This window comes from Prunus avium, chromosome 7 (genome assembly GCF_965620075.1).
Source record: "Prunus avium chromosome 7, drPruAviu1.hap1.1, whole genome shotgun sequence".
NCBI classification, from domain to species: Eukaryota; Viridiplantae; Streptophyta; class Magnoliopsida; order Rosales; family Rosaceae; genus Prunus; species Prunus avium.
In genome coordinates, this window is record NC_142290.1 from 30,141,579 (window position 1) to 30,163,858 (window position 22,280).

Here is a 22,280-nt window from a genome sequence, read left to right on the forward strand (position 1 = left end):
CTTGCTCAACTACCACAACAATTAATTATTGGGTTCTTTCATCACGCCTTTATTAATTAAAACTAATTAGTGAATCAAGAAGATTAGCAAGGGCACATTACTTCCATGACCATGGGCCAGGCGGCCCAATTTGGTTTTTTATTTTTCTTGACATTGACGAGTAACAGGAGCTATATAACAAGAGCCATGATAGTTAAACGTGCAGGCATTTTGTCAAAAAAGATACACTACTTTTCTTTTTCTTTCTGAAATAACTCAACAGTCAGGAATAAAGTGCATTTTATAGTACAAACAAGAAAGCATGAGGTCCACTGCAGTTAAACTTGATGATGCGTTTACAAAGTCCAGAGTCTGGTAGCTTAATAAACATAAGGCAATATTCTCCATGGGACAAGTTTGCGGTATTCTGCCCAGATTTCTTTGTACTTCTCTGCACAACGAGCTTCATCTCTTCTTTCTCTCCATACGAGCAGAATGAGAAGATAAATTGGATAGAAGTATGGAACTGGGGAACTGCAAAACGAGCGACTTTTAAAAATGGAAGTCTCTTTTAATATGAAAGCTATATCAACATTGGTAAGGGAATAGGTAAACTACCTTATCCCACACGGTAAACTGAAAGACAGTGCAAGTAACAAGTCCCCAAGGTAATTACAGTGCCTTGCAATTCCCCTTCACCAAAATAATCAGAATATGAGAAAATGGTTGTGATGAAGAATGATGAACTTTATATATATTTTGCTTTTAAGTAGCATTGTGAATGTAAGGAACAGAGAGTCAGGGGTTATAGTTAATTTTATGAAATATAATGCATGTAGCTTCCCCAGAGAGAGAATGAGTGAACAACAAGTCAATACATCATCTAATTCATTTTTCAATTACTTGACCTTTTGTGAAGTTAAGATTCCATCAACAGCCAGTCTAGGCAGGTATTCCTCCTACCAGATTGTATTACAGCCCAATTAAATGGGTTACTTGGTTCACCTCAGAGTTTGAAACATTGCTGGGTGATTGATTCAAATACCAATAATGCTTAATTGACAGATCAAGTCATTTCACCTGACCTGTTGTGCTTAATTGACAATAATGCTGAGAAGAAGAAAAGAACAAGATGATATAGAAGGTGGTTGAGGTAAATCTTACCAATAACCAGAAGCAAGCAACTTTCCCCCAATGACCCTTGCAGGCCTACCCCATATAGGTGCTTTAGGATTCTTCTTAAAGACATGCTTTTGCTTGTTGGCTCCTCTGAATACCATGTACCTGACCAGTATGGATTTTATAAGTTCAATATTAGCAAATACACAGAGAAATTAGGTTATAATGCTCCGAATGCCAACTACAAGTTGATGGGAAGGTTACCCGATCAGAAAAGTCAAACAATTTGCTACAACAGCAGCTGTTCCTAACTCCACCTTGTTACTCAGAAGCCACCATCCCTTTAACAAAGGAAATAACAAGGCAGAAATTTATAACAAAGAAGAACACAATGGCTAAGGGTTTCAATGTTGCTTTAAATCACTCCTGTTTCACAGAATCTATAACAAATATGTTTTATCTTTTACAATTCTACAACAACGCCCAGTCTGAGTTCTCAAACAGAAGTGTATGGAAACACACCAAATCAAGTATTACAGTGTGATGGGGAAAGTAGGAAAGAAAAAACCAGTTGAGTTATTTAAGCTGTAGTTCAGGTGACATGCCTGGATGCTAAAAGTGAAAGGAATCCACACTAGATCTCCAAATACAAGCATGAAACCCAGTCTCTCTGCAATTATGTCCCATCTGTAAAAGGCAAACCATGTGAAAATAAATAAAAAATGCAAAGACAAATGTAACGACCCAAATTGGCATGTTATTCAATCATCACAAAGACAGTGAAGAGAATGCATGAAGAAATATAGCAGACCAAACTTGTTGAATTCTTTCCTCAATATCCAAAAACACAAATGAAAATGGATATACGACTAGAAGACAGAGGAAAAAATAAAATAAATGGCTATAGCAATAAAAAATGACCAAAGATAAAATCAGAATCGTGTGTGTTCAGCATATTTCAGAAAAATGTGTGTGGCAGATTCTGTCTGGGGAGGGAATGGGAACCCTAGGATATACAGGTGAGAAAAGATTCTTGATAATGTAAAAGCAAAGGGTGACACAGGATAAAACTAAGTTGAACGATTCAGCTAGACGTCATGGTAATGCACTTACGTGGAGGTCATGTACTCCTCATGAAAAAAGTAGTCCAGGATGTATAACTGGAAAAAAGAAAAAGGAAAAGGATAGAACTTTCAGCAATCACTTACAACAAGTAAACTAAAGAGTATATACCATATATAGACAATTTTGATAGACAGAGAGAAACAAATATTATACACATATAAAATAAGGTCCCAGATTACCGCACAGAACAACTGGAAGAGGATCATGGATTGACTCAAGGTGCCATCTTGGATACTTCTCGAAAGAACCGAAAGGTTGATAAATAGCCAGCCCATCATTCCAGCTCTAACAAAGAAAAATCTACAGAAGAGAATATCATCTTTAGAAGCTTCATATAAACATAATACAAGAAAGATAAAATAAGGTCTGAAATTAAAAGTAATTACTACTAATTCTATTGGTGTATGTTAGAGTGGCTATATGGAAAGCATGCCACAAATATTGAAGACTGGATTACATACTTGAGGTCGATGCCCATAAACTGAGGATTAAGCTGTATTCCAAACCACCTATTAAACAAATGTAGAGTGTCCGTATTAATATAACTGTAAGATGCATTCAACAAGGGATTGAAGCAAATACAGGAACTGAAAGTTTCATTTTTAAGACAATAAAGGATACAAGTAGTCAATCATTGCATGTTATGCATCGGTGAAGACAAAAATCATCAAGACATTAACTTATTTATGTTCGTTTTCTAAACCACAACATAAATAATGACTTTTCAATCTTTAATATTCAGTAATTATTTTCACTGGTTGAAATAGTATTCCAAAAAGATGATTTTGAATCAAAACCTGTTTGAAACCAAGGAGGTTTTCGATTGTATTAACATGCAGATGGCACAGAGTTAGGATAGGTTGGTAACTCAAGGTTTAAACATATCAGTCCTAAAATCCCTCTATAACATCTTTTCCTACCATTTTTTTTTTCTTTCTACCATTTATCTAATTGAGAAAATGCAAATGTTATAAGGCAGGTAAAGAAAATTGTGGGTGGGGCACTATATATATATATATATATATATATATATGCTCATCTGAATTTATATAAACAATTTTTAACTATTCACTATATCATATACGAATATAAACCATTTCACCAAATGGAGATGGCTTGGAATAAGTTAGACAAGTTGTTTAAACTACCAGTCATGTAGAAGGTTCCCTGTCACATGAGGCTTTAGGGAAGAACCTCGGTTGCTCGACTTGCAGCCAGCAGCGTAAAGTACCAGTGTGACCTATCATTGTATGAAATTAAAGGAAACAATTACATATCAATTTTGATAAAAGAAGACAACTTAATAATGATGATCCAATACTCACTGACAGAAGATGGAAGATATGGTCTCATAGGGTTAACTAAAAGTGGATGCAGACAAGTGAGTTTATTCTTTACCATTCAGGGGCTCTTCAAAGGTAAATGAAGAATCCATTATTATGAAAAACTATTTGGAAGCTGGTATTTTTTTTTATCCCTACATATTTGCAAGCCAGAATGATTGAATCATTTTCCCCATTATATTAGTTTCATACTGAAGTTTTGGCTTTTCTTTGGTAATTTTAGAGTGAAATCATCTAAATTACGGTGAGGTTGTGGCGGTGGCCATATGGAGGCTCTTCCACATGAGACCATGAGAAGCTCAACTTTTAAGTCACAAAATTGTCAGTCTGAGTTGAAAACAGAAAAGAAAAGAGAGTTTCATTTTATCTTAAACAAGGATGCCAGCACAAGGTTTGTTCATGTAGTTCACCAACTACAACACCAATGTCTATTTCAAATGCTACAACTGAAATATGGACTACTAAATGTCAATTGCTTACTGACTTACCAGAACACTAAACAGAAAAGTTGTTGTTAACAGCTCAAATCCTCTGTCTGATATTGCCTGCAAACATTCTTTTAATGTTAAAATTATTCAATTTTTGGAGCACACAAACACAAAAACTGATGACAACATTTTTAACACTATATCTCCATTAATTTATTTATACAACTTTAGGATAGAGAGAGAGATAGAGATTTGTATCCCTGGAGAACAGCAAAGCTACTTATTATGATGTATCAATCTGGTTCTGTTGCATGGAGCTGGACTCATATTCAGGAAAGTGAAATAACCCCTCTCATGGCAAAAAAAGAAGAATGATATATAGCTGGTGGATTGGAAGTTTAGAGATAGGATGCACTCAAATGCATATGGAACCGCCTTCATCTTTCCAGTATGCATTTCAGGTTTGACAGAGTTTTCAAATTGGTGCTCAACGCTGTATATGAAAAGTGAAAGCATTCAAATTTTTGTCTTTCCAAGAAAAACCATCAATCCTATTTTGGGTTACTAAAGTGATTTTTCTGTATGACAGTTGACACTTAGTCAAATTTAAACCAAAATGTAGATACAAATATATCATCTTCAATTTCCACAACATGAGCAATTGCATGTGATATTACAGAATATGTAAATGGAAATTGGAAGCTGGCGGTAAATGAACATGACATTAATTAGCACTCTCAAGAACCATCAACCCAAATACAGTACTACAAAGAAATTAATAATCCAAAAAACACAACGAAGTTATGACCACATACAGTAAGTGATACGAAATCCATCTTAGCACCAAACCCAAGAAGCCCAACCAGCAACAGAAGTGATAGCAGACCTTACAAGGAGAACAAAAGAAATTGATTTTAAGTCAAAATACATCACACTCTCTAAACCACAGCTGCTCAAGCAATTAAACAAACAGATAGTGTGTGCAAGTATGAACATACTTAAAAAGAAACAAACCATTGCAGCGATAATAAAGACGAGAGCCATCTGGTAAGGTGGCTCCGGGAACAACTTTGCCGGGCAATATAGATCCGGCAATGGCCAAGTAAGCAAAGAACAATGCGAGTATAGCAACCTGAATATTAAGGATCAATTAATTGATTAACTATAACAAAATTGGGGATGGACGAAAAGGTGGTGATGGGTTTAGAGAGGCATACTTACAGAGTTCCATGAGGGAATTAGGAGGTGGAGAACATGACCCAGATCCATAGTTGCAGAGAATAAGAGCTACTCAAGTAGGCACTTGATATACTCTGCTTCTTTCTTATACGACGCGACTGTTCGACAGAAATTATCCTCGTGTTGCCTATTGGTGCCCGTCTCAGTTCTTCGCATTTTTAAATGCTTGGTTTCGCACTTCGCTTTTTTATTTAACAGAAAATTCAATGGCGAGGCATTTAGTTGGCGAAAAAAAATAAGGAGTTTCACTAAAATACTCAAAATGGGGGCTGAAATTATAAAAATACTCAACACCCAAAACACTTTATAAACATACCCAAAACTCATCATTACACACACTCAAAATCCATTTATAAATATACCCAAAATCCATCATTACACACATACCCAAAACCCATTTTGGGTATATTTCTATGTTTAAATAGTGCTTGGGTATTTTTATAAATAATACACCCATTGAAAAATTCATGGTTTCGCCCTTGCTCTCTGTTTTGTTTTTTATAAGTATAAAACTCATTATTGGACTCCCCATTTTTTTGCTAGCATTTGTTCCGCACACCATGTGGCCTGGGACTAAATATAACTGTTTAGTAATGTGGAAAAGAAACCGCTTAATAAACTTTTTTTTATTTTTTTTCCCATATTCACTTTTTATGAAAGAATTGAAAACAAAATTTATTTAGGTTTCCAATTACACTCCTAAGTAATGAGTTATGCAATTATTGACTTTATTCTCATAACTTTTTAAATTAATAAATTATTCATAAACACAAATGTTGCCTTGATTTCCCACGAGAAATGAAAATAAAACTTAAGAGGGTTTCATTTTCTCAAATAATTTGTCATCCCAAATTAGATATTTATAAAAATACCCAATTCTAGACATGTATTTATAAAAATACCCAAGTACTATTTAAACATAGAAACATACCCAAAATGGGTTTTGGGTATGTTTATAAATGGGTTTTGAGTGTGTGTAATGATGAGTTTTGGGTATGTTTATAAAATGTTTTGGGTTTCGGGTATTTTTATAATTTCAGCCTCCATTTTGGGTATTTTAGTGAAACTCCATAATAATTTCTGCATAATGGGAGAAAATAAGAACATGTAGAGAGTTAAATTCATGAGTGTTTACTGAGGGATTATGTTTCTTAATTGAGTAAAATGAATTATGACGAAAACAAATTAAGGGTGCACAATGGGAGAAAATAAGAACATGTAGAGAGTTAAATTCATGAGTGTTTACTGAGGGATTATGTTTCTTAATTGAGCAGACAAATTAATCTAAGATGATTATAAGCCTACAAAGTTGAGTAGATAATGGGTTACTAAACAAAAAAAACAAAAAAAACACTCAAAGTAATGGGTTACTAAATTAATCTAAGATGATTGTAAGGCCATCCCAATGGGGGCTCTAAAATGGGCTGCACCACCTTTGGGCTCTAATAAATAGCAACTCTTTGAAAAAAACCATCCCCAATGGTATAACTTTGAGGCTCTAAATGGTAGAGCCTAACCGGAGCTGAAGCTAAATCTGTGTACTCGGTTGCAGCCCCTGAAACCCGGTGGGGACCACATTTGGAAAAAGCTGCCAGCCCAACAGTTTTTTGGCTCACTTGCCTTGCGACTCAACAGAGTCATACTCGCCCATTTTGATAGTTGCTGACTACTTTTTCTATTTTTTTAATCAATTGGCCAATTGCAACAAGCTTGTCCCATTGTTTTTTGTATTTTTTTGGGTAAAGTTAACTCAGGCTACAACCCTCAAGTTCTAAATGGCTAGGTTTATTTTTTTAAACCATGTTTTCAAATCTTGTCCAATTTTTTATTTTTTTGGGTTGAAATGTTCACAAAAAAACCACTAACGTAAATAAGTTAACAAAAAACAAAAATAGCACATAAATTAAATTATATCATTAAAAAAATATCAAACCCCTAATATAGAGCCCCGAATATAGAGCCTCTCACTGTGGGAGAGATGCCTTTATAGCCCCAAAGATTTCATCGGAGCTCTAAATGGGGCTCTATAAACCATTTTTAGAGCCCCAACCATTGGGGATGGCCTAAGCAAATTAAATCACTCAAAGTGTTACCAAAAAAACAAAAAAAAACCCACTCGAAGTGCTAATTTTGAGCCACAGATTATTGGGTAGTTGCAGCTTGTGCTGTCTAAATAAGCCCAACTGCATTTTATAATCAACTCGTCTTCCATACGTAGGTTCTGAAACTGAAAGCAAAAACTCTACAGCGAAGAACAGAGGACTGGTTCACTGAGAAAAATTATCAAGGTGGTCTCTGCCTGCAACACTTCTCTCTGTTTCTGTGTGTTTGACCTTTTGTTATTAATCTCTAAAATTTCAATTCAATTCAGATCTGTGAGTTATATTAATTTGTTCTATCAAGCCTCCATGGCATGCTTATCGTACCAGACGTGTGCGTTGATGTCATCGTCGTCATCATCAACACCCACGTGCCATCTTCGTGTTCGTGCGAATACAGTCGTAGCTGGAGCGAGCTCCAAGAAGACGAGAGGGTTGAGGAGATTGAACGCGGTTGCGGAGACCTCGGCGATGGAGGTCGTGGAGCTGAAGAAGGGGATAGCTGAGCTGTACGACGAGTCGTCTGGCTTATGGGAGGACATCTGGGGCGACCACATGCATCACGGCTTCTACGACCCAAACGCCGACGTTTCGGTCTCCGCTCCGGACCACCGCGCTGCCCAGATTCGCATGATCGACGAAGTCCTCCAATTCGCTGGCATTTCTGGTCTCTCTCTTTCTCTCTGTCTCTTATGTTTTAATTTTTTAAATTGCTGTGATTAATTAGTGATTAATAATTTTGGATTAAGATTGTAATGAAGGTTGTGATTTGTGGTTGCAGAGGAAGCCCCAATCAGAGGGCCTAAGAATGTGGTTGATGTTGGGTGTGGGATTGGGGGCAGCTCCAGATACCTGGCAGGTAAATATGGGGCCAATTGCAAAGGCATCACCCTCAGCCCTGTTCAAGCTCAGAGGGCCAATGCTCTTGCTGATGCTCAAGGGTTGGCCAACAAGGTACCGATGTGTCCTTTATCCTTAAGCTAAGCTTGAAATGGTTTAAATTATTTAGTATCAAACTATTTTTTTTCTAGATTCATTTGTGATGGACCACATCACGTATTTACGTGGAACTCACCATCGGATCCACCATCTACTAAAGATGTGATTGATTAGTAGATATGATACATGTAATGTTACTCAATTAATTCAACGAAATTCGTATTCATTATGTAACAATGTGGAAGTTTTGCAGGCTTCCTTTCAAGTTGCAGATGCTCTGGATCAACCATTTCCTGATGGGCAATTTGATCTGGTCTGGTCCATGGAGAGTGGGGAACACATGCCTGACAAAGCCAAGGTTTATTTTCTCTTGAAGTTCCAAGTTCTTGTTCTTTTGTTATTAATAATGGTCCTCCTTGCTCCTTAGCCCTTACCCAAGAAATTCTCTGCAGTTTGTGAATGAGTTGGCTCGAGTTGCTGCCCCAGGAGCAACAATAATATTAGTGACATGGTGCCATAGGGATCTTGGTGCTTCTGAAAAAGCCTTGAAGCCAGAGGAGAAAAGGCTCCTGGACAAGATATGCAATGCTTTCTATCTTCCTGCCTGGTGTTCTACTGCTGATTATGTCCAATTACTTCAGTCTCTATCCCTCCAGGTATTTACTTGCTCAAAATTGGCTGGTCGGAAGCTCCTTTAAAACATGTCAAGTCATTTGGGGCATGAGCCCCATCTTTTTGAGTGAACAACTTGGTGTCTCTGCACCAACCTGCACTGACATCTGAACCTTCCATGGCAGGACATCAAGGCAGAAGATTGGTCTCCGTATGTTGCCCCATTTTGGCCAGCTGTTATACGCTCGGCATTGACATGGAAGGGTTTCACATCGCTCTTGCGCTCCGGTAAACTTAGCATTTCTTTTATTTCCCTTTGGGTTCTGTTTGAACCAATTGAATTCATTTTCTGACAGGTATTTGTTTGCTCACCCTTTTTAGATATGCTCAATGTCTGTTCAATTTGTCCACTAAAACTTTCAATATGCACATTTTCCTACTTCATTGATCAATTTTTGTAGCTGCTTTAAGATTATGTTTATGTGTGCTTAGAGCTACAGATATAGTCTCAGCTTTCACTTAATCCATCTATTTACTTGTGTTTCTTTATTTGAATTGATCAGGAACAAAAACAATAAAGGGTGCATTGGCAATGCCATTGATGATCCAAGGTTTCAAGAAGGATCTTATCAAGTATTCCGTTATTACATGTCGAAAGCCTGAATAAACACTGCAGTATGAGGATCGCAAGAAACAGAATCTATGGCTGCATCTGTCGTTTCCCAATATTATGTGCCTGTGAGAGCCATCTTTTCCGATTATGAGACGATTTCTTATGATCATCATATACTTTACTTATGGCTCTTCTGGATAGGCTTTAGACTTTGTATTGTAGCCTTTAATATTTTGTTGGTTCTCTTCAGGATAGGAAAATGAACGATTTGTAAACCACAGTATTAAAACTCTTGGGTATACTTATTAACGAGATTTGATAACCATATTGTCCAGGTCAGCTTGCAACTTGAGATTGTTAGAAGAGCACATGGAGGGCACGTGTTCTAGTTAGAGTTGTTAGTAGAGTCTGTTAGTTTGTTAAGCTTTGTTTACTTAGTCTCTAAGACTGTTATCAGATATATAAGCTGTAGCTTTACATTGTAATCACTAATCAAGATCAATACACAATTCTGAGTTTTCTGTTCTCTGCTTTCTTCTTCATTCTTCTCTAAATTCCTCTACTGTTATCATGGTACCAGAGCCATCAGTGGTTTTCACAGTCTAATCAATCCTATTCCTCTGCTTCCACGTTCTCTCTCTCTCTCTCTCTCTCTCTTCTTCTCCATTGTTCAGTTCCACATCCTAAATTCTCTACGAATTTCTTCAAAGCTCTCCGAATTTCTTCAAAGCTCTAAATTCTCAGTGGATTTCTTCAAAGCCCTAACATCTTCATGGCGTCTTCTTCTTTCAAGATTGAAAGCCTTCTTGGCATGCTGACTATTCGTCATGCCGACGACAACTTCTTGAAATGGAGTTATCAAATTGCTTCGGTTTTTCAAGTTTATGAACTTTTTGGCCATTTCGATGGTTCCTCTGTTCCGCCTCCTAAGTTCGCCATTGTTGATGAAGAAACTGACGCTTCTGTGCTTACTGTGGCGTATAAAGAATGGCTTCACACCGATAAGGCACTCTTGATTCTTCTCATTGCGTCTCTTTCCGATTAAGCGCTTGAATATGTTATTGGTAGTACTACTGCTCGTGAAGCATGGCATCACCTCTCTGATAGCTACGCTTCTATTTCTCGAGCGCGGATCAATCATTTGAAAACAGAGCTTCAAATTGCTAAACAAGGTGGCGATTCCATTGAAAGGTTCTTGCTTCGCCTTAAGCACATTCGTGATCAGTTGAATGCTGCTAGAATCAAGATCTCCGATGATGACTTTGTCATTGCTGCTCTGAATGGTTTACCTTCATAATATGATATTATCAAAACGGTACTAATTGCTCGTGATTCTCCAATTACACTCAAGGATTTTCGAGCTCAACTTCTCGCTGCTAAGCAAATTGCCAAGGCTCGTGTTATGACTCACACTGCTTTGTATATAGCTAATGCTTCTTCTGGTCATTCAGCTTCCTCTGTTGCTTCAGGTTCAACATTATTACCAACTCCATCCTCTTTTCCTGTTGCATTTATGGGTTGTTATGATCGTTCTGTTATGAATTCCTCTTCGTCGTTGCCGCATGTGAATTCATTTGGTGGTTTTCATTCTTCTCACGATTCTGGTTCTTAAAGCTCTTCTATGGCTAATTCTGGTTCAGGTCGGTTTCATGGTGCTCACCCATCGAACTCCCAGCTTCGCTCTTCTTCTGGTTTTCGTGGGACTCATGGGGGTGGTTCTCATGGCTACAGATCTCATGTTGTGCATAAGTGCCAAATTTGCTGTAAACGTGGTCACACTGCCACAAACTGTTACTATCATAATACACCCTCTTCTACTCCCTCCACTGTGGTTGAGTGCTAGATATGTGGCAAGCGAGGTCATGCTGCTTTGGACTGTATTTACATATCCAATTACTCTTTTCAAGGTCAAGCTCCACCATCTTCTATTGCTACCATGACTGCTCAAACCTCATACTCTCCCAAGCAAGTATGGATTGTAGATTCTGGTGCTTCTCATCACATGGTTGGCAATGCTTCTCCGGTCCACAATGTCACTTCTTGTTATGTTAATGAGCATGTTACTGTCGGTAATGGGGAAGGTTTGGAAATTCACAGTCTTGGCACTACTTCTCTTTCTTGTGCCAACTCCAAACCATTATCTCTTCCATCTGTTTTTCATGTTCCTAAACTCACCGCCAATCTATTATCGGTTCATCAATTGTGTCGGGATAATCAATGTCTCATAACTTTTTATGCTTATGGTTTTTGCATACAGGACAAGCTCACCAAGAAAGTTCTTCTTCAAGGTAGGAGTAGTCACGGTCTATATCTTATTCCACTTGTTGCTTCATCAGTTTCTCAGGGTTTTTTGTCTTCAACATCACCTCCAGTTGCATATCTTGATCAGCACATAAAGACTTCTATTTGGCATCAAAGGTTAGGGCATCCTACAAATGAAGTCGTGAGAATTATGCTTTAAGCCTCAGCCTTGTCTAGTTCTGCTAATTCAGTTTCTATGGTTTGCTCTGCCTGTTTACAAGGAAAATTGCATAAGTTGTCATTTCCTAGTGATCACCATAGGTCTACTATGCCTTTTCAGAAGATACATAGTGATGTTTGGGGTCCCTCTAGACATAAATCCATAGATAGATATAGGTACTATGTTAGTTTTGTGGATGAGTGTACTGGATATATGTGGATTTATCCACTTTTCAATAAATCTGAAGTGTTTGCATTGTTTCAGAGGTTCTATGCTCTTGTTACTAATCAATTTGCTGATAAGATTCAATTGTTTCAAATTGATGGCGGTGGTGAATTTAATAGTAAGCCGTTTATATCTTTTCTTGATTCACACGGCATCCTCTATCAGTTATCTTGTCCTCATACACCTTAACAAAATGGGTTGGCCTAAAGGAAGAATCGCCATATAATTGAGACAGCTTTGACTCTTTCAACTGCTGCATATTTGCCTTGTCAGTTTTGGTATCATAATGTAGCACATGCTGCTTACTTGATTAACTTTAGGCCTAGTTTGGCCTTTGGCAATCACTCTCCTTTTCATAAATTGTTTGGCAAGGCCCCATCTCTTAAGCATTTCGCATTTTTGGCTCTGCTATATATCCTTATATTCGTCCTTATAATGAACATACGTTTCAACCAAGGAATATACAATGTATCTTTATAGGTTATGTTCAAGGATATAAGGGTATTATATGTTATAATCCTTATACTATGAAGTTTGTGATTTCCAGACATGTGGTACATGATGAAAGTCTCTTTCCTTTTAAGTCACCATCATGTAGTCAGTCAATAGAGACAGGTTCTTCTGGTTCCACCATTTCTCAGTCTGTCCCAATTCTAATTCCAGTACCACAGAATTTTCTTGACTCTCCTCAGCATTCTTCTGCTACGTCTGAAAATGATTTCAATTTCCAAAATCAGGATAGTTCCTTTGGCACTTCTTCGGTTTCAACACCTCTCATTATTTCAAACCCTCTTCCTGCAGTTTCTCCAGATTCTTCTCCAGTACATACTTCATCTTTTCCAATGCTTACTGAACCTTAATTGCAAGTGTTATCTCCACAGGCTTCTTCCAACCGTACTATAGCCCGACATCAGGCTCGACTGGTTGCACAAGGTTTTAGTCAAGCCCATAGTTTGGATTTTAGTGAGACTTTTAGCCCTGTGGTCAAACATACCACTGTTCGATTGATTTTAAGTATTGCAACTATGAACAAGTGGTCTCTTAGGCAGTTGGACGTGAAGAATGCTTTTCTTCATGGTGACCTTGAAGAAGAGGTTTTCATGCGTCAACCTCAGGGATTTGAAGATTCACAGCATCCTAATTATGTGTGTCGTCTCAAGAAATCTTTGTATGGTCTTAAACAGGCCCCAAGAGCATAGAATGCTAAATTCACAGGTTACCTTCCAGCTCTTGGCTTTATTTCCTCTCATTCTGATCCTAGTCTGTTTGTGAAGGCTATTGGTTCAAATATTGTCATCCTTTTTTTATATGTTGATGATATCATCTTGACTGGTTCTAAGGTTGATTTAGTTCAAGAAATTATTGATGAGCTGAGTGCAGTGTTTGACATGAAAGACATGGGCAGATTAACATTTTTCTTAGGATTGCAAATTTCTTATAATACTGTTGGGGATATTTTTGTGACTCAAACAAAGTATGCTACAGACTTACTTGCAAAAGCTGGCATGACTACATGTAGGTCTTGTGCCACTCCTTGTAAACCTCATTGTCAAGTTTTGAAGTTTGAGGGTGAGTTTTTATCTGATCCTACTATCTATAGAAGTGTGGTGGGGGCATTACAGTACCTAACATTTACTAGACCTGATCTTTGTTATGCTGTTAATACCGTATGTCAGTATATGACTCAGCCCTAAGAATTACATTTTCAGTTAGTTAAGAGAATCCTAAGATATATTCACGGTACTTTGGATCATGGTCTGACTTTTACAAGTGGATCTTGGGATCTTCATGCTTATAGTGATGCAAATTGGGCCTCAGATGTAAACACTCGCAGGTCAATTACTGGTTTTGTGGTGTTTCTTGGCAACAATCCAGTACCGTGGCAATCTAAGAAGCAAAATTCTGTTTCTAGAAGTTCAACTGAGGTTGAGTACAAGGCATTGGCTAATACAGCATCGGATTTAGCTTGGGTTCAACAAGTTTTACTTGATTTGAAGGTGTTTTTACCTCATCCTCCTACAATCTATTGTGACAATCTTTCAGCCCTTGCATTAAGTTCCAATCCTGTATATCATTCTCGGATCAAACATTTAGATATTGACTTTCATTTTGTAAGAGAAAGAGTACAAAAAAAAGACTTGATTATGCAGTATATTCCCACTGAAGAACAAGTAGCAGGCTTCTTCACAAAGGGATTGCATGGTCCTTTTTTTCTGAGACATTGCAGAAATTTGCAACTTAGCAGCTCAGCTGGGTTTGAGGGGGAATGATAACCATATTGTCCAAGTCAGCTTGCAACTTGAGATTGTTAGAAGAGCACATGAAGGGCACGTGTTCTAGTTAGAGTTGTTAGTAGAGTTTGTTAGTTTGTTAAGCTTTGTTTCCTTAGTCTCTAAGACTGTTATTAGATATATAAGCTGTAGCTTTACATTGTAATCACTAATCAAGATCAATACACAATTCTGAGTTTTCTGTTCTCTGCTTTCTTCTTCATTGTTCTCTAAATTCCTCTATTGTTATCAAGATTATGTAGATTTCAATGAAATCACAACTATGACCAAATGTTATGGCGCCTTGGTTAGAGTCACATTTGACTTCCGACCGTCTTGATCAACGATACGTAACTACAAAGTTGAATTCAAATTTCCCTTTTACCTTTTTATTTTTATAGATGAAAATAGATTTATGTTCATCAATAGCTCAAACATGCGAAGAAAGCTCTTCGAGCTTCACTTATATTATATAAAGGTTTGTTTTGTAGAAAGGGGCTAAGGAAAACGACACCATTTTAGACTAAGGGCTAGGCTAAGGAAAACGACACCATTTTAGACTAAGGGCTAGTTTTGGATTGTAAGCGAATTTATTAGAATCATGTTGAAACTTTAAAAAATCAAGTACTTTTTGGAAAAGTATCTTGTAGTCCTCCAAAAAGCGACTAAGAAACACTTCTAAGTTTTTTTGCTAAACATTATCAGGAATGCTTATACCAAGGTGTCTTACATTCGATTCTCCAAGTATAAAGAAAGTTATCTCATTTGCGTTCAATGTTGGGAAAGAATTGATCTTCATATGGAATTTTGGTAACCAGATCACTCAATACTGTGGGCGGGCCGACATGGCATAGTGGGCATGAACACTATGGGCTTCTTTCTTCTAGCAAATTGTTTTGTTTGTGCAGAGCAGACCATCAAAATTAGAAATTAAAAAAGAAAACAGGTTTTCTGATTAACTGTTATACGCGGTAATCCAACCCACCGACTCACACGACACACGGGGACAATATGGTCAACTTAAGACTTGAAAAATTACTAATTTTTGAAGGCTGGGAATTGAATTGGATTTGGATCTCATCCTCCCTATATATTTGATGGGCACAGATCACAGTCCACACACTGCGCTGCCGCTCAATTCTCGCGTCTTCGCTCAATTTTTTCTCTCTCTCCCTCTACGCCATTGATTTGAAAATATCTTTCTCAGTCTCTTCTCTTATAAATTTTATCAGAGACTTCAACAAAAGAAGAAAACAAAGCACCGCATTGAACGTGCCTGACTTTATCTTTTTCTTCTTCCTACAACAAGATCTGCGTCATTTCCAGTTTTTAGGTACTGCTCTTTCTCCTTTTACTTCTGCAACTGCGTTATATTTCTGGGTTTTTGATGCCTAGGAGTTTAGTTTCTGTTTATGTTTTATGCATTTGCTCTGAAACCGGAAATGGGCTTTTTCTAGAATTCTTGTCGGAATATCTTTGCCCTTTGATTTATGCTGATTCACTCACATTTGATACATGCATTTGATTTTACTTTCTTTTATTGCCCAGAATCCTGAATTTTGCTTTCTTGGGTCGGATTGAAAATGAAGGAAATTAAATACTCCAATCCTGAATCATAAAATTTATAATTGATCCATTACAATAGATAAGTGTAAGATCCTTGGATTTTCTTCATTTTCTTGATGACCAAATAAGAGGTAATATATGCACACACAAAGGGGTAGGCACACACACAAGTGTTCTTGTTGTTTCTGATGTCTTAAATCTCCAACAATTGCAACATTTTCTTTTTGAAGGTGTTAATTTAGCTTCTCTTTTAGTTAGCACATTGTTTCAGTGGTTCCTCGTAGATCTCTTTGGTTTCGTCTTTAAATTTCGATTCAGATCTGTGAATCGTATGCATTGGTGGTAGCTTATGGCAATTGGAGTAATATATTTCCTTGTTTACCAATAAATTGTTCTAAACTCATTGTCTGAATAATCTTTTGCATTTCGTCCCAAAAAAAAAGAATAATCTTTTGCATGTCTTTTCGATTCTGAACAGAGTGAGGTACAATCCTCATCAGCTAAGATGAGTTTGAGTGATGGGAAGATTTATCCAGTGAGTTCTAATGGAGACATTAAGGACAAGCCCTTCAAGATCTTTGTGGGTTATGATCCACGTGAAGATCTCGCATATGAAGTCTGTCGCCACTCCATTTTGAAACGATCTTCAATCCCTGTTGAGATCACACCAATCAAACAATCAGATCTGCGGAAGGATGGCCTCTATTGGCGTGAAAGAGGGCAGTTTGAAAGCACCGAGTTCTCTTTTTCTCGGTTCTTGACTCCACATTTGGCCAATTATGAAGGTTGGGCAATGTTTGTGGATTGTGATTTTCTTTACCTTGCTGACATTAAGGAGTTGAGAGACTTGATTGATGAAAAGTATGCTATAATGTGTGTTCAACATGATTATACTCCAAAGGAGACAACGAAAATGGATGGAGCAGTGCAAACTGTGTATCCAAGGAAGAACTGGTCTTCCATGGTGTTGTATAATTGTGGGCATCCCAAGAACAAGGTCTTGACACCTGAGGTTGTGAACACAGAAACGGGTGCTTTTCTTCATAGGTTTTCATGGCTTGAGGATGGTGAAATTGGGTCCATCCCATTCGTTTGGAATTTTCTTGAGGGACATAACAAGGTTGTCGAAAATGATCCCCAAACACGCCCCAAGGCTGTACACTATACTCGTGGAGGACCATGGTTTGAGGCTTGGAAGAATTGTGAGTTTGCAGACCTGTGGTTGAATGAGATGGAGGAGTGCACGCAGGAAACAAAGAAGAAAACTGAAAATTAGAAAGAATCAGTAGCCGATGTTCTTCGTTCAAGTTTGAGATTCATTGTTGAAGTTAATTCTATCCTACTCTATTTTTTAATTTATGTGAAATGTGTTAAATAAATCCCAGAACAAGTTAGGATGAGTTTACTATTATTAGAACTGAACTAAAAAATTTCTTCTACATAGACCTTAGTTTGTTCAAAGGGTTTACATTCTGTCTTCTGGCCTGATATTTGGTAATCTTGTAATTCTATTCTTTCAGTTTTTTCATTGGAACCATAGAAATATATTTGTATAATTTGCAATCGTCGGTCAGTGTATAACTGCTCATTGATGATTAGAATGTATTGCAATATTTTATCAAAGGAATTTCGGTGTGCAACGACACCGTTTGGATGTCAATACTCAATCTTAGGTTGAATTTGGTGTTTCAACCCTGACCCGCGGCCCGCCCAAACCAACTCGGGTCTGAGCCTTTTGATACGTGTTACTTCTTCACTCTGCCTTGTGAAGCCATTTTTGTCTCCATTAAAAGGGATCACTTGAACTCTAGTTCTATTTGATCTTTTTTTTGGATGAAATCCAAGGGTGTCCACTGCCGAAAGCAGTGACTAATCCCTTTCGCCGCGGGAACTCTCCCAAAGGAAGTAAACGGCTGGCCACGAAATGCGCTCCATTCCCATGGGCGGGGATCGAACCCCCAACCACATGATTAAGGAATGAGGTGAGCTACCACCACACCACATCTCATGGTTAGTTCTATTTGATCTTTTATTATTGACAAAAAGTGGTATATTAATCTAATCTCTCTCGTTCGCATGATTAATACGTACTTGTTGGATTGGATTTTTCCCTTAAATATGGGCTTTATTTTGTCAAAGGAATGGAGTGTTAGCATCACCCGCCCAAGCAACTCGGGGTTGACACGTGTCAGTTGTCACATAGAATCACTTCCTCACTCTGTGTCACACTATAAAAACGATCTCCATGAAAGCCATTTCCCTCATTTCATTTGTCACTGAAACCAGAAACCCAAACCCAGAATTTCTGTAGCGCCTTCTAGAAAACCTACCGCTGACCGCGCCACAATCTCTGCCTTTCAACAATGGAGTTTTGGGGTAAGCCTCTCTCTCTCTCTCTCTCTCTCTCTCTCTCTCTGATCGTTGATTTGTTAGGATTTTGTTTTCTCATTTACGAGTTATGGCTTTTCGTTTCTAGCAATGTTTTGCCGTTTGGTTCCCGAGAAAACTAGGGAAAATGGTAGGACTAGTCTGGTTAGGTTTTCATGATGTGGCTTGATATCTTACAGGAACATGACAGACTGAGCCATAATTCAACTGTCTAACTCGGTCGTGATGAGTCTTTTTTATTATTTTCGTTTTTACTCCCTGGTCATTTTACTCCAAGTGGGAAAGCGTTTAGGGTTTTTAGTTTTTTTCTTTTCAAATGATTTGTTTTATGCTCATTTAGAACTTAATATGTTTGCTTTCACTCTGTTTGTTTACCGATAAATTAAATGGAAAAAACATTTGAGTCTGAGTTCGCTGTACATATTTCAACTGAAGAAAAAAGAACTATTTTGTTGTCTTCTGCATGTTTGTCACTAAATGATATTGGCTTCACACATGGGAAAAGAAAAACCCTTTGACGCCTTGTTTTCATTCTGAAAACTTTTGCCACATTACTTTTTGTTAGTGTCAATATTTCAATTGTTAATTTACTACTTTAATGTGACTCAATTTCCAGGTGTTGAGGTAAAAAGTGGGCAGTCTGTTTCTGTTGAACCTAAAAATAAGGTCGTGCATCTTTCACAGGTAATTAGCGAGCTATATAAATTTGTTGCTTTTTTCCTCTTTTGTCATTTCAGCATGGTGTACAAATGACTTTTATAATGTAGGTTTGTCTGGATGATGTCAAGAAAGCAAAGGGAAGCAATCCTATTTCACTCTTTGCGAAAACTGGCAATCATAAGCTTGTTCTTGGAATTCTTTCTGCTGAGAAATTCCCCCAGTTGCCTTTGGATATTTTTTTTGGAGAGAAATTTGAGCTATCCCATAACTGGAAAAATGGGAGCGTCCACTTCACTGGATATAAGTCTCTGTCGAAATATCCTTTTTGTTAATGCCTTTTCATGTTTGAATGTGATGTTTTACATCTAACAGTACTTTCTTTGATCATTGAATGATTTGTTATCTCCTTGACTGCATTCTGATTTGTCTCACCACAGGTGATCATTCTGGTGAGTCACGATTCTAGCATGTGGTTTTATTGTAGTTCTAACTCTTAAGCTCTTAAGCTTTTTTTTTTTCTTTTGCTTCCAGATTCTGAAGAGGATGTAGCACTTACTGTGGTTGATAATGGTAAAGATATGCTTATTTATTATTGAGTAGTGTGATCTGAGTCTTGTAAACTTTTGCTTCTGTGATTCATAACATGTTTATGTAGGAAAACCTGTCATATCAGGCAAACCAAAGGTGAGTACTGAGGACGCTAAGAAAGCTATTAAATCTGAGCAAAAGGAAGCTAGTAGTGATGATGATGAATCTGATGATGAAGAAGTTGGCGCTGATCAGGTATTCTTATTATCTTTCTAATCTGTTTGAACACCATGTTGAGTGACTGAACCATTTTACCCCGTGTGGAGTTATTGTGACTACAGTGGTTGACTGACAAAAGGTACATTTGTAGCAAGCATGTTTTTTCTTATATTGTTAATAGTGCCAATTATAATGGTTCGTTGCCCAAGTTTTATATGTCAAGGACTTGTGCTCTGGGATGAGGTATCAATTTACTTCAGTAGAAATGTCGCCTTCATCTCTGTTGTTTAGGTATATTTTGTCATGGTCTCTAAAGATTCTAAACAGAAAAAACTTTATTTAGGTATTAATTCCTTGAAATATAGATTTGGGACTAGGAAATAAGTATTGGGCTCTGGAGCATGAGTACTTGAGCACAGAAGTTTCCCACACATAACTACATATACCAGAAGTTTGACCTTTTAAAACATTGAATTGACATTCGGGCTATAAGATTCTGTCTACACTTTGGAATGATCAACTCCTTTCATTAGGAAATTTTGTTCAACTATAATGATGTGGTTTTGCATGGTATTATCTGGATAGAACAGTAAGTACTGAATATATCTGCTTGCTGGTGTGTTATACAGACCAAGGTCAAGTTTGAGGAAGGTAGCAGTGAAGATGAGGATGAAAGTGATGATGACGATGACGACGATGCTGATAGTGAAGATGAAACTGATGACAGTGAGGAAGAGGATGAAGAGACTCCGAAAAAGGTAATAGCACTCTCTTATAAACACCTTCATGTGGAGAGTTTCAATTTCAGATGCCCTCTACCCTTCTACATTGTTCTGCATTGTTATCTTAATCAAATTATTATTGTTAAGTAAATGCACTCGTCTTATTTATTGTTAAGGCTGATGTGAGCAAGAAGCGACCTGCCGAGTCTACTAAAACACTTGCTAATAACAAGAAGGCAAAGTTTGTTACCCCTGAAAAGACTGGTAAGTTCTTTGTCTTCCGATGTTATTATTTATCTTGTTACAATTTTAAATTTCGTTGCTTGCTGTGAAAGACACAAATTACAAAATTTCATAAATTTACACATTTAATTTTCGAAGTTTTAACGCTTATGGACTTGTGGTGGAATAGGCTGCCTGTGGCATCAGTCAAATTGACGATGTTATATGTTACCTTTAGATTGAATACGAGTCTGGGTGTCTTTAAGCTGTTTCAACTCCTAATTCTATTATCAAAATGGAGATGTTTGGCTGACTGCTAACTGTTGGAGCAGATAGCAAGAAAAGCAGCGTCCACATAGCAACTCCTCACCCTGCAAAGCAGGCCGGAAAAAAACCAGCTACTTCTGATCAGTCAAAGCAGCAGGCTCCAAAATCAGGTGGCACATTCAATTGCCAATCGTGCAACAGGTATTTTTTTCTTAGAAAAAAAAAAGGTTCTTCCAAATTTCTGTCTTGTTAAAACAAAATTGTAATTTCTTATGCTATTGTTCTTGCAGGTCGTTCAACTCAGATGGTGCATTGCAAAGCCATACAAAGGCAAAGCACAGCGCTGCAAAGTGAAAGGCGGAGTAGTTCCTACCATGGTGATGTTTGGGATTGATTACCGGAGGAAGTTAGGTTTAGGAAATATGAAGGGAGAGATTAGCTTAATTATTGGTTACTAACTGATCTTGTTATTACCAGGCGTGTATGAAAATCTTTTGCTGTTGATCTGGGAGGCATTTTCTTATATACTTGTTTCGGATTCTAAGGTTTTGGTACGTTCTTATGAGTAAACCATGCATTTTTCTTAATATGCTATCGTTTCCTACCCAGAATTGGTCAAAACGAAATCGCAGTCTATTGGAAGTCGATAACAAAAAATAATAATAAAATAAACTTTTCAATAAAAAATTTCAAATAACCACATTGAGTGATGAAACTACGGAAATTAAATGCTAGAAACAGAAAATCGCGAAAAGTGCTTTAAAAGTAAAGAAAATAAATCCGTCAAATATAACTTCTCCAAGGCAAAGCCTCAAAGTCTCCTAGCCCGCCTAGCCACTGCTTCATATTGTTGAGGAGAGAGTGTAATTTGCTTATGAAATGTCACACGAATGTCCATCTTCTTGCGGCCTGAGAGAACCATACCATTAAGAACACCAGATATTTTGTGAATCATATCACGTACGCTCTCTAATGGTGTCCATTGATCTTCGTCTGCAGTGCCTGCAGAGCGAGAAGAATTCTCGTTCCAGCGCAGCCTGTTGCCAAGGAACTGGAACGGTATTTTCTCGTTTATCATATGATCAACTGTCATGGTGCCTATAAGCAATCGCAGTGAATGTTCTGATTCTAGTGGTGATGGTAATTGCATGCCATCGAATACGTGCTCTTCATCGAGGTCTCTGATTGGCCATCTTTTGTTGAGGTCAGTATCCGAATAGTAGGTTCTCTTGACATTCCAAGTAACTGAGACCACC

The 22,280-nt window shown here is 37.5% G+C and overlaps 4 protein-coding genes across 8 annotated transcripts; 3 read left to right on the forward strand and 1 right to left on the reverse strand.

The window, feature by feature from the left end:
• Positions 1 to 208: 208 nt before the first annotated feature.
• Positions 209 to 5,412, reverse strand: LOC110753540 (delta(14)-sterol reductase). Its single transcript, XM_021954458.2, has 13 exons — positions 5,216 to 5,412; positions 5,009 to 5,126; positions 4,810 to 4,880; positions 4,055 to 4,111; positions 3,372 to 3,463; positions 2,685 to 2,732; positions 2,403 to 2,523; positions 2,212 to 2,258; positions 1,704 to 1,785; positions 1,363 to 1,439; positions 1,144 to 1,263; positions 598 to 672; positions 209 to 513 (listed from the first exon to the last, which is right to left on the reverse strand). The coding sequence occupies exons 1-13, from the start codon at positions 5,261 to 5,263 to the stop codon at positions 360 to 362; spliced, it is 1,110 nt and encodes a 369-aa protein (XP_021810150.2). The 5' UTR covers positions 5,264 to 5,412; the 3' UTR covers positions 209 to 359.
• A 1,948-nt stretch (positions 5,413 to 7,360) lies between these two features.
• G-TMT (gamma-tocopherol methyltransferase) lies at positions 7,361 to 10,022 on the forward strand. Of its 2 annotated transcripts, none has more exons than XM_021954456.2 (7): positions 7,361 to 7,521; positions 7,605 to 7,999; positions 8,114 to 8,286; positions 8,525 to 8,629; positions 8,724 to 8,927; positions 9,069 to 9,171; positions 9,447 to 10,022. In XM_021954456.2, the coding sequence occupies exons 2-7, from the start codon at positions 7,642 to 7,644 to the stop codon at positions 9,548 to 9,550; spliced, it is 1,047 nt and encodes a 348-aa protein (XP_021810148.1). In that variant the 5' UTR covers positions 7,361 to 7,521; positions 7,605 to 7,641; the 3' UTR covers positions 9,551 to 10,022. The 2 variants fall into 2 exon arrangements, with proteins under 2 accessions (XP_021810148.1, XP_021810149.1); XM_021954457.2 differs by having other exon boundaries at positions 7,362 to 7,521; positions 7,663 to 7,999.
• Positions 10,023 to 15,523: 5,501 nt separating this feature from the next.
• On the forward strand, positions 15,524 to 17,583 carry CDI (Nucleotide-diphospho-sugar transferases superfamily protein). Its single transcript, XM_021954455.2, has 2 exons — positions 15,524 to 15,785; positions 16,497 to 17,583. Exon 2 carries the CDS (start codon positions 16,524 to 16,526, stop codon positions 17,292 to 17,294), a length of 771 nt encoding a protein of 256 aa, XP_021810147.1. The 5' UTR covers positions 15,524 to 15,785; positions 16,497 to 16,523; the 3' UTR covers positions 17,295 to 17,583.
• Positions 17,584 to 17,724: 141 nt separating this feature from the next.
• HD2C (histone deacetylase 2C) lies at positions 17,725 to 21,611 on the forward strand. Of its 4 annotated transcripts, none has more exons than XM_088244051.1 (11): positions 17,725 to 18,000; positions 18,158 to 18,394; positions 19,023 to 19,090; positions 19,174 to 19,382; positions 19,499 to 19,515; positions 19,598 to 19,636; positions 19,722 to 19,849; positions 20,443 to 20,571; positions 20,712 to 20,799; positions 21,090 to 21,225; positions 21,315 to 21,611. In XM_088244051.1, the coding sequence occupies exons 2-11, from the start codon at positions 18,382 to 18,384 to the stop codon at positions 21,376 to 21,378; spliced, it is 891 nt and encodes a 296-aa protein (XP_088100177.1). In that variant the 5' UTR covers positions 17,725 to 18,000; positions 18,158 to 18,381; the 3' UTR covers positions 21,379 to 21,611. The 4 variants fall into 4 exon arrangements, with proteins under 4 accessions (XP_088100177.1, XP_088100179.1, XP_088100178.1 ...); XM_088244053.1 differs by having other exon boundaries at positions 19,740 to 19,849; XM_088244052.1 differs by having other exon boundaries at positions 19,502 to 19,515.
• Positions 21,612 to 22,280: the final 669 nt, after the last annotated feature.

Bases quoted from the DNA above. Each gene is read 5' to 3' on its own strand.
- LOC110753540 (XM_021954458.2), bottom strand. From the start codon at position 5,263: ATGGATCTGGGTCATGTTCTCCACCTCCTAATTCCCTCATGGAACTCT. The intron at 4,112-4,809 runs GTATGTGGTCAT...GAATGTTTGCAG, and splicing joins TGGATTTCGTATCACTTACT to GCAATATCAGACAGAGGATT. The intron at 1,440-1,703 runs GCATGTCACCTG...CCTTTGTTAAAG, and splicing joins CTTTCACTTTTAGCATCCAG to GGATGGTGGCTTCTGAGTAA.
- G-TMT (XM_021954456.2), top strand. From the start codon at position 7,642: ATGGCATGCTTATCGTACCAGACGTGTGCGTTGATGTCATCGTCGTCA. The intron at 8,287-8,524 runs GTACCGATGTGT...GAAGTTTTGCAG, and splicing joins CTCAAGGGTTGGCCAACAAG to GCTTCCTTTCAAGTTGCAGA. The intron at 9,172-9,446 runs GTAAACTTAGCA...TGAATTGATCAG, and splicing joins CACATCGCTCTTGCGCTCCG to GAACAAAAACAATAAAGGGT.
- CDI (XM_021954455.2), top strand. From the start codon at position 16,524: ATGAGTTTGAGTGATGGGAAGATTTATCCAGTGAGTTCTAATGGAGAC.
- HD2C (XM_088244051.1), top strand. The intron at 19,091-19,173 runs GTAATTAGCGAG...TTTATAATGTAG, and splicing joins AGGTCGTGCATCTTTCACAG to GTTTGTCTGGATGATGTCAA. The intron at 20,800-21,089 runs GTAAGTTCTTTG...CTGTTGGAGCAG, and splicing joins TGTTACCCCTGAAAAGACTG to ATAGCAAGAAAAGCAGCGTC.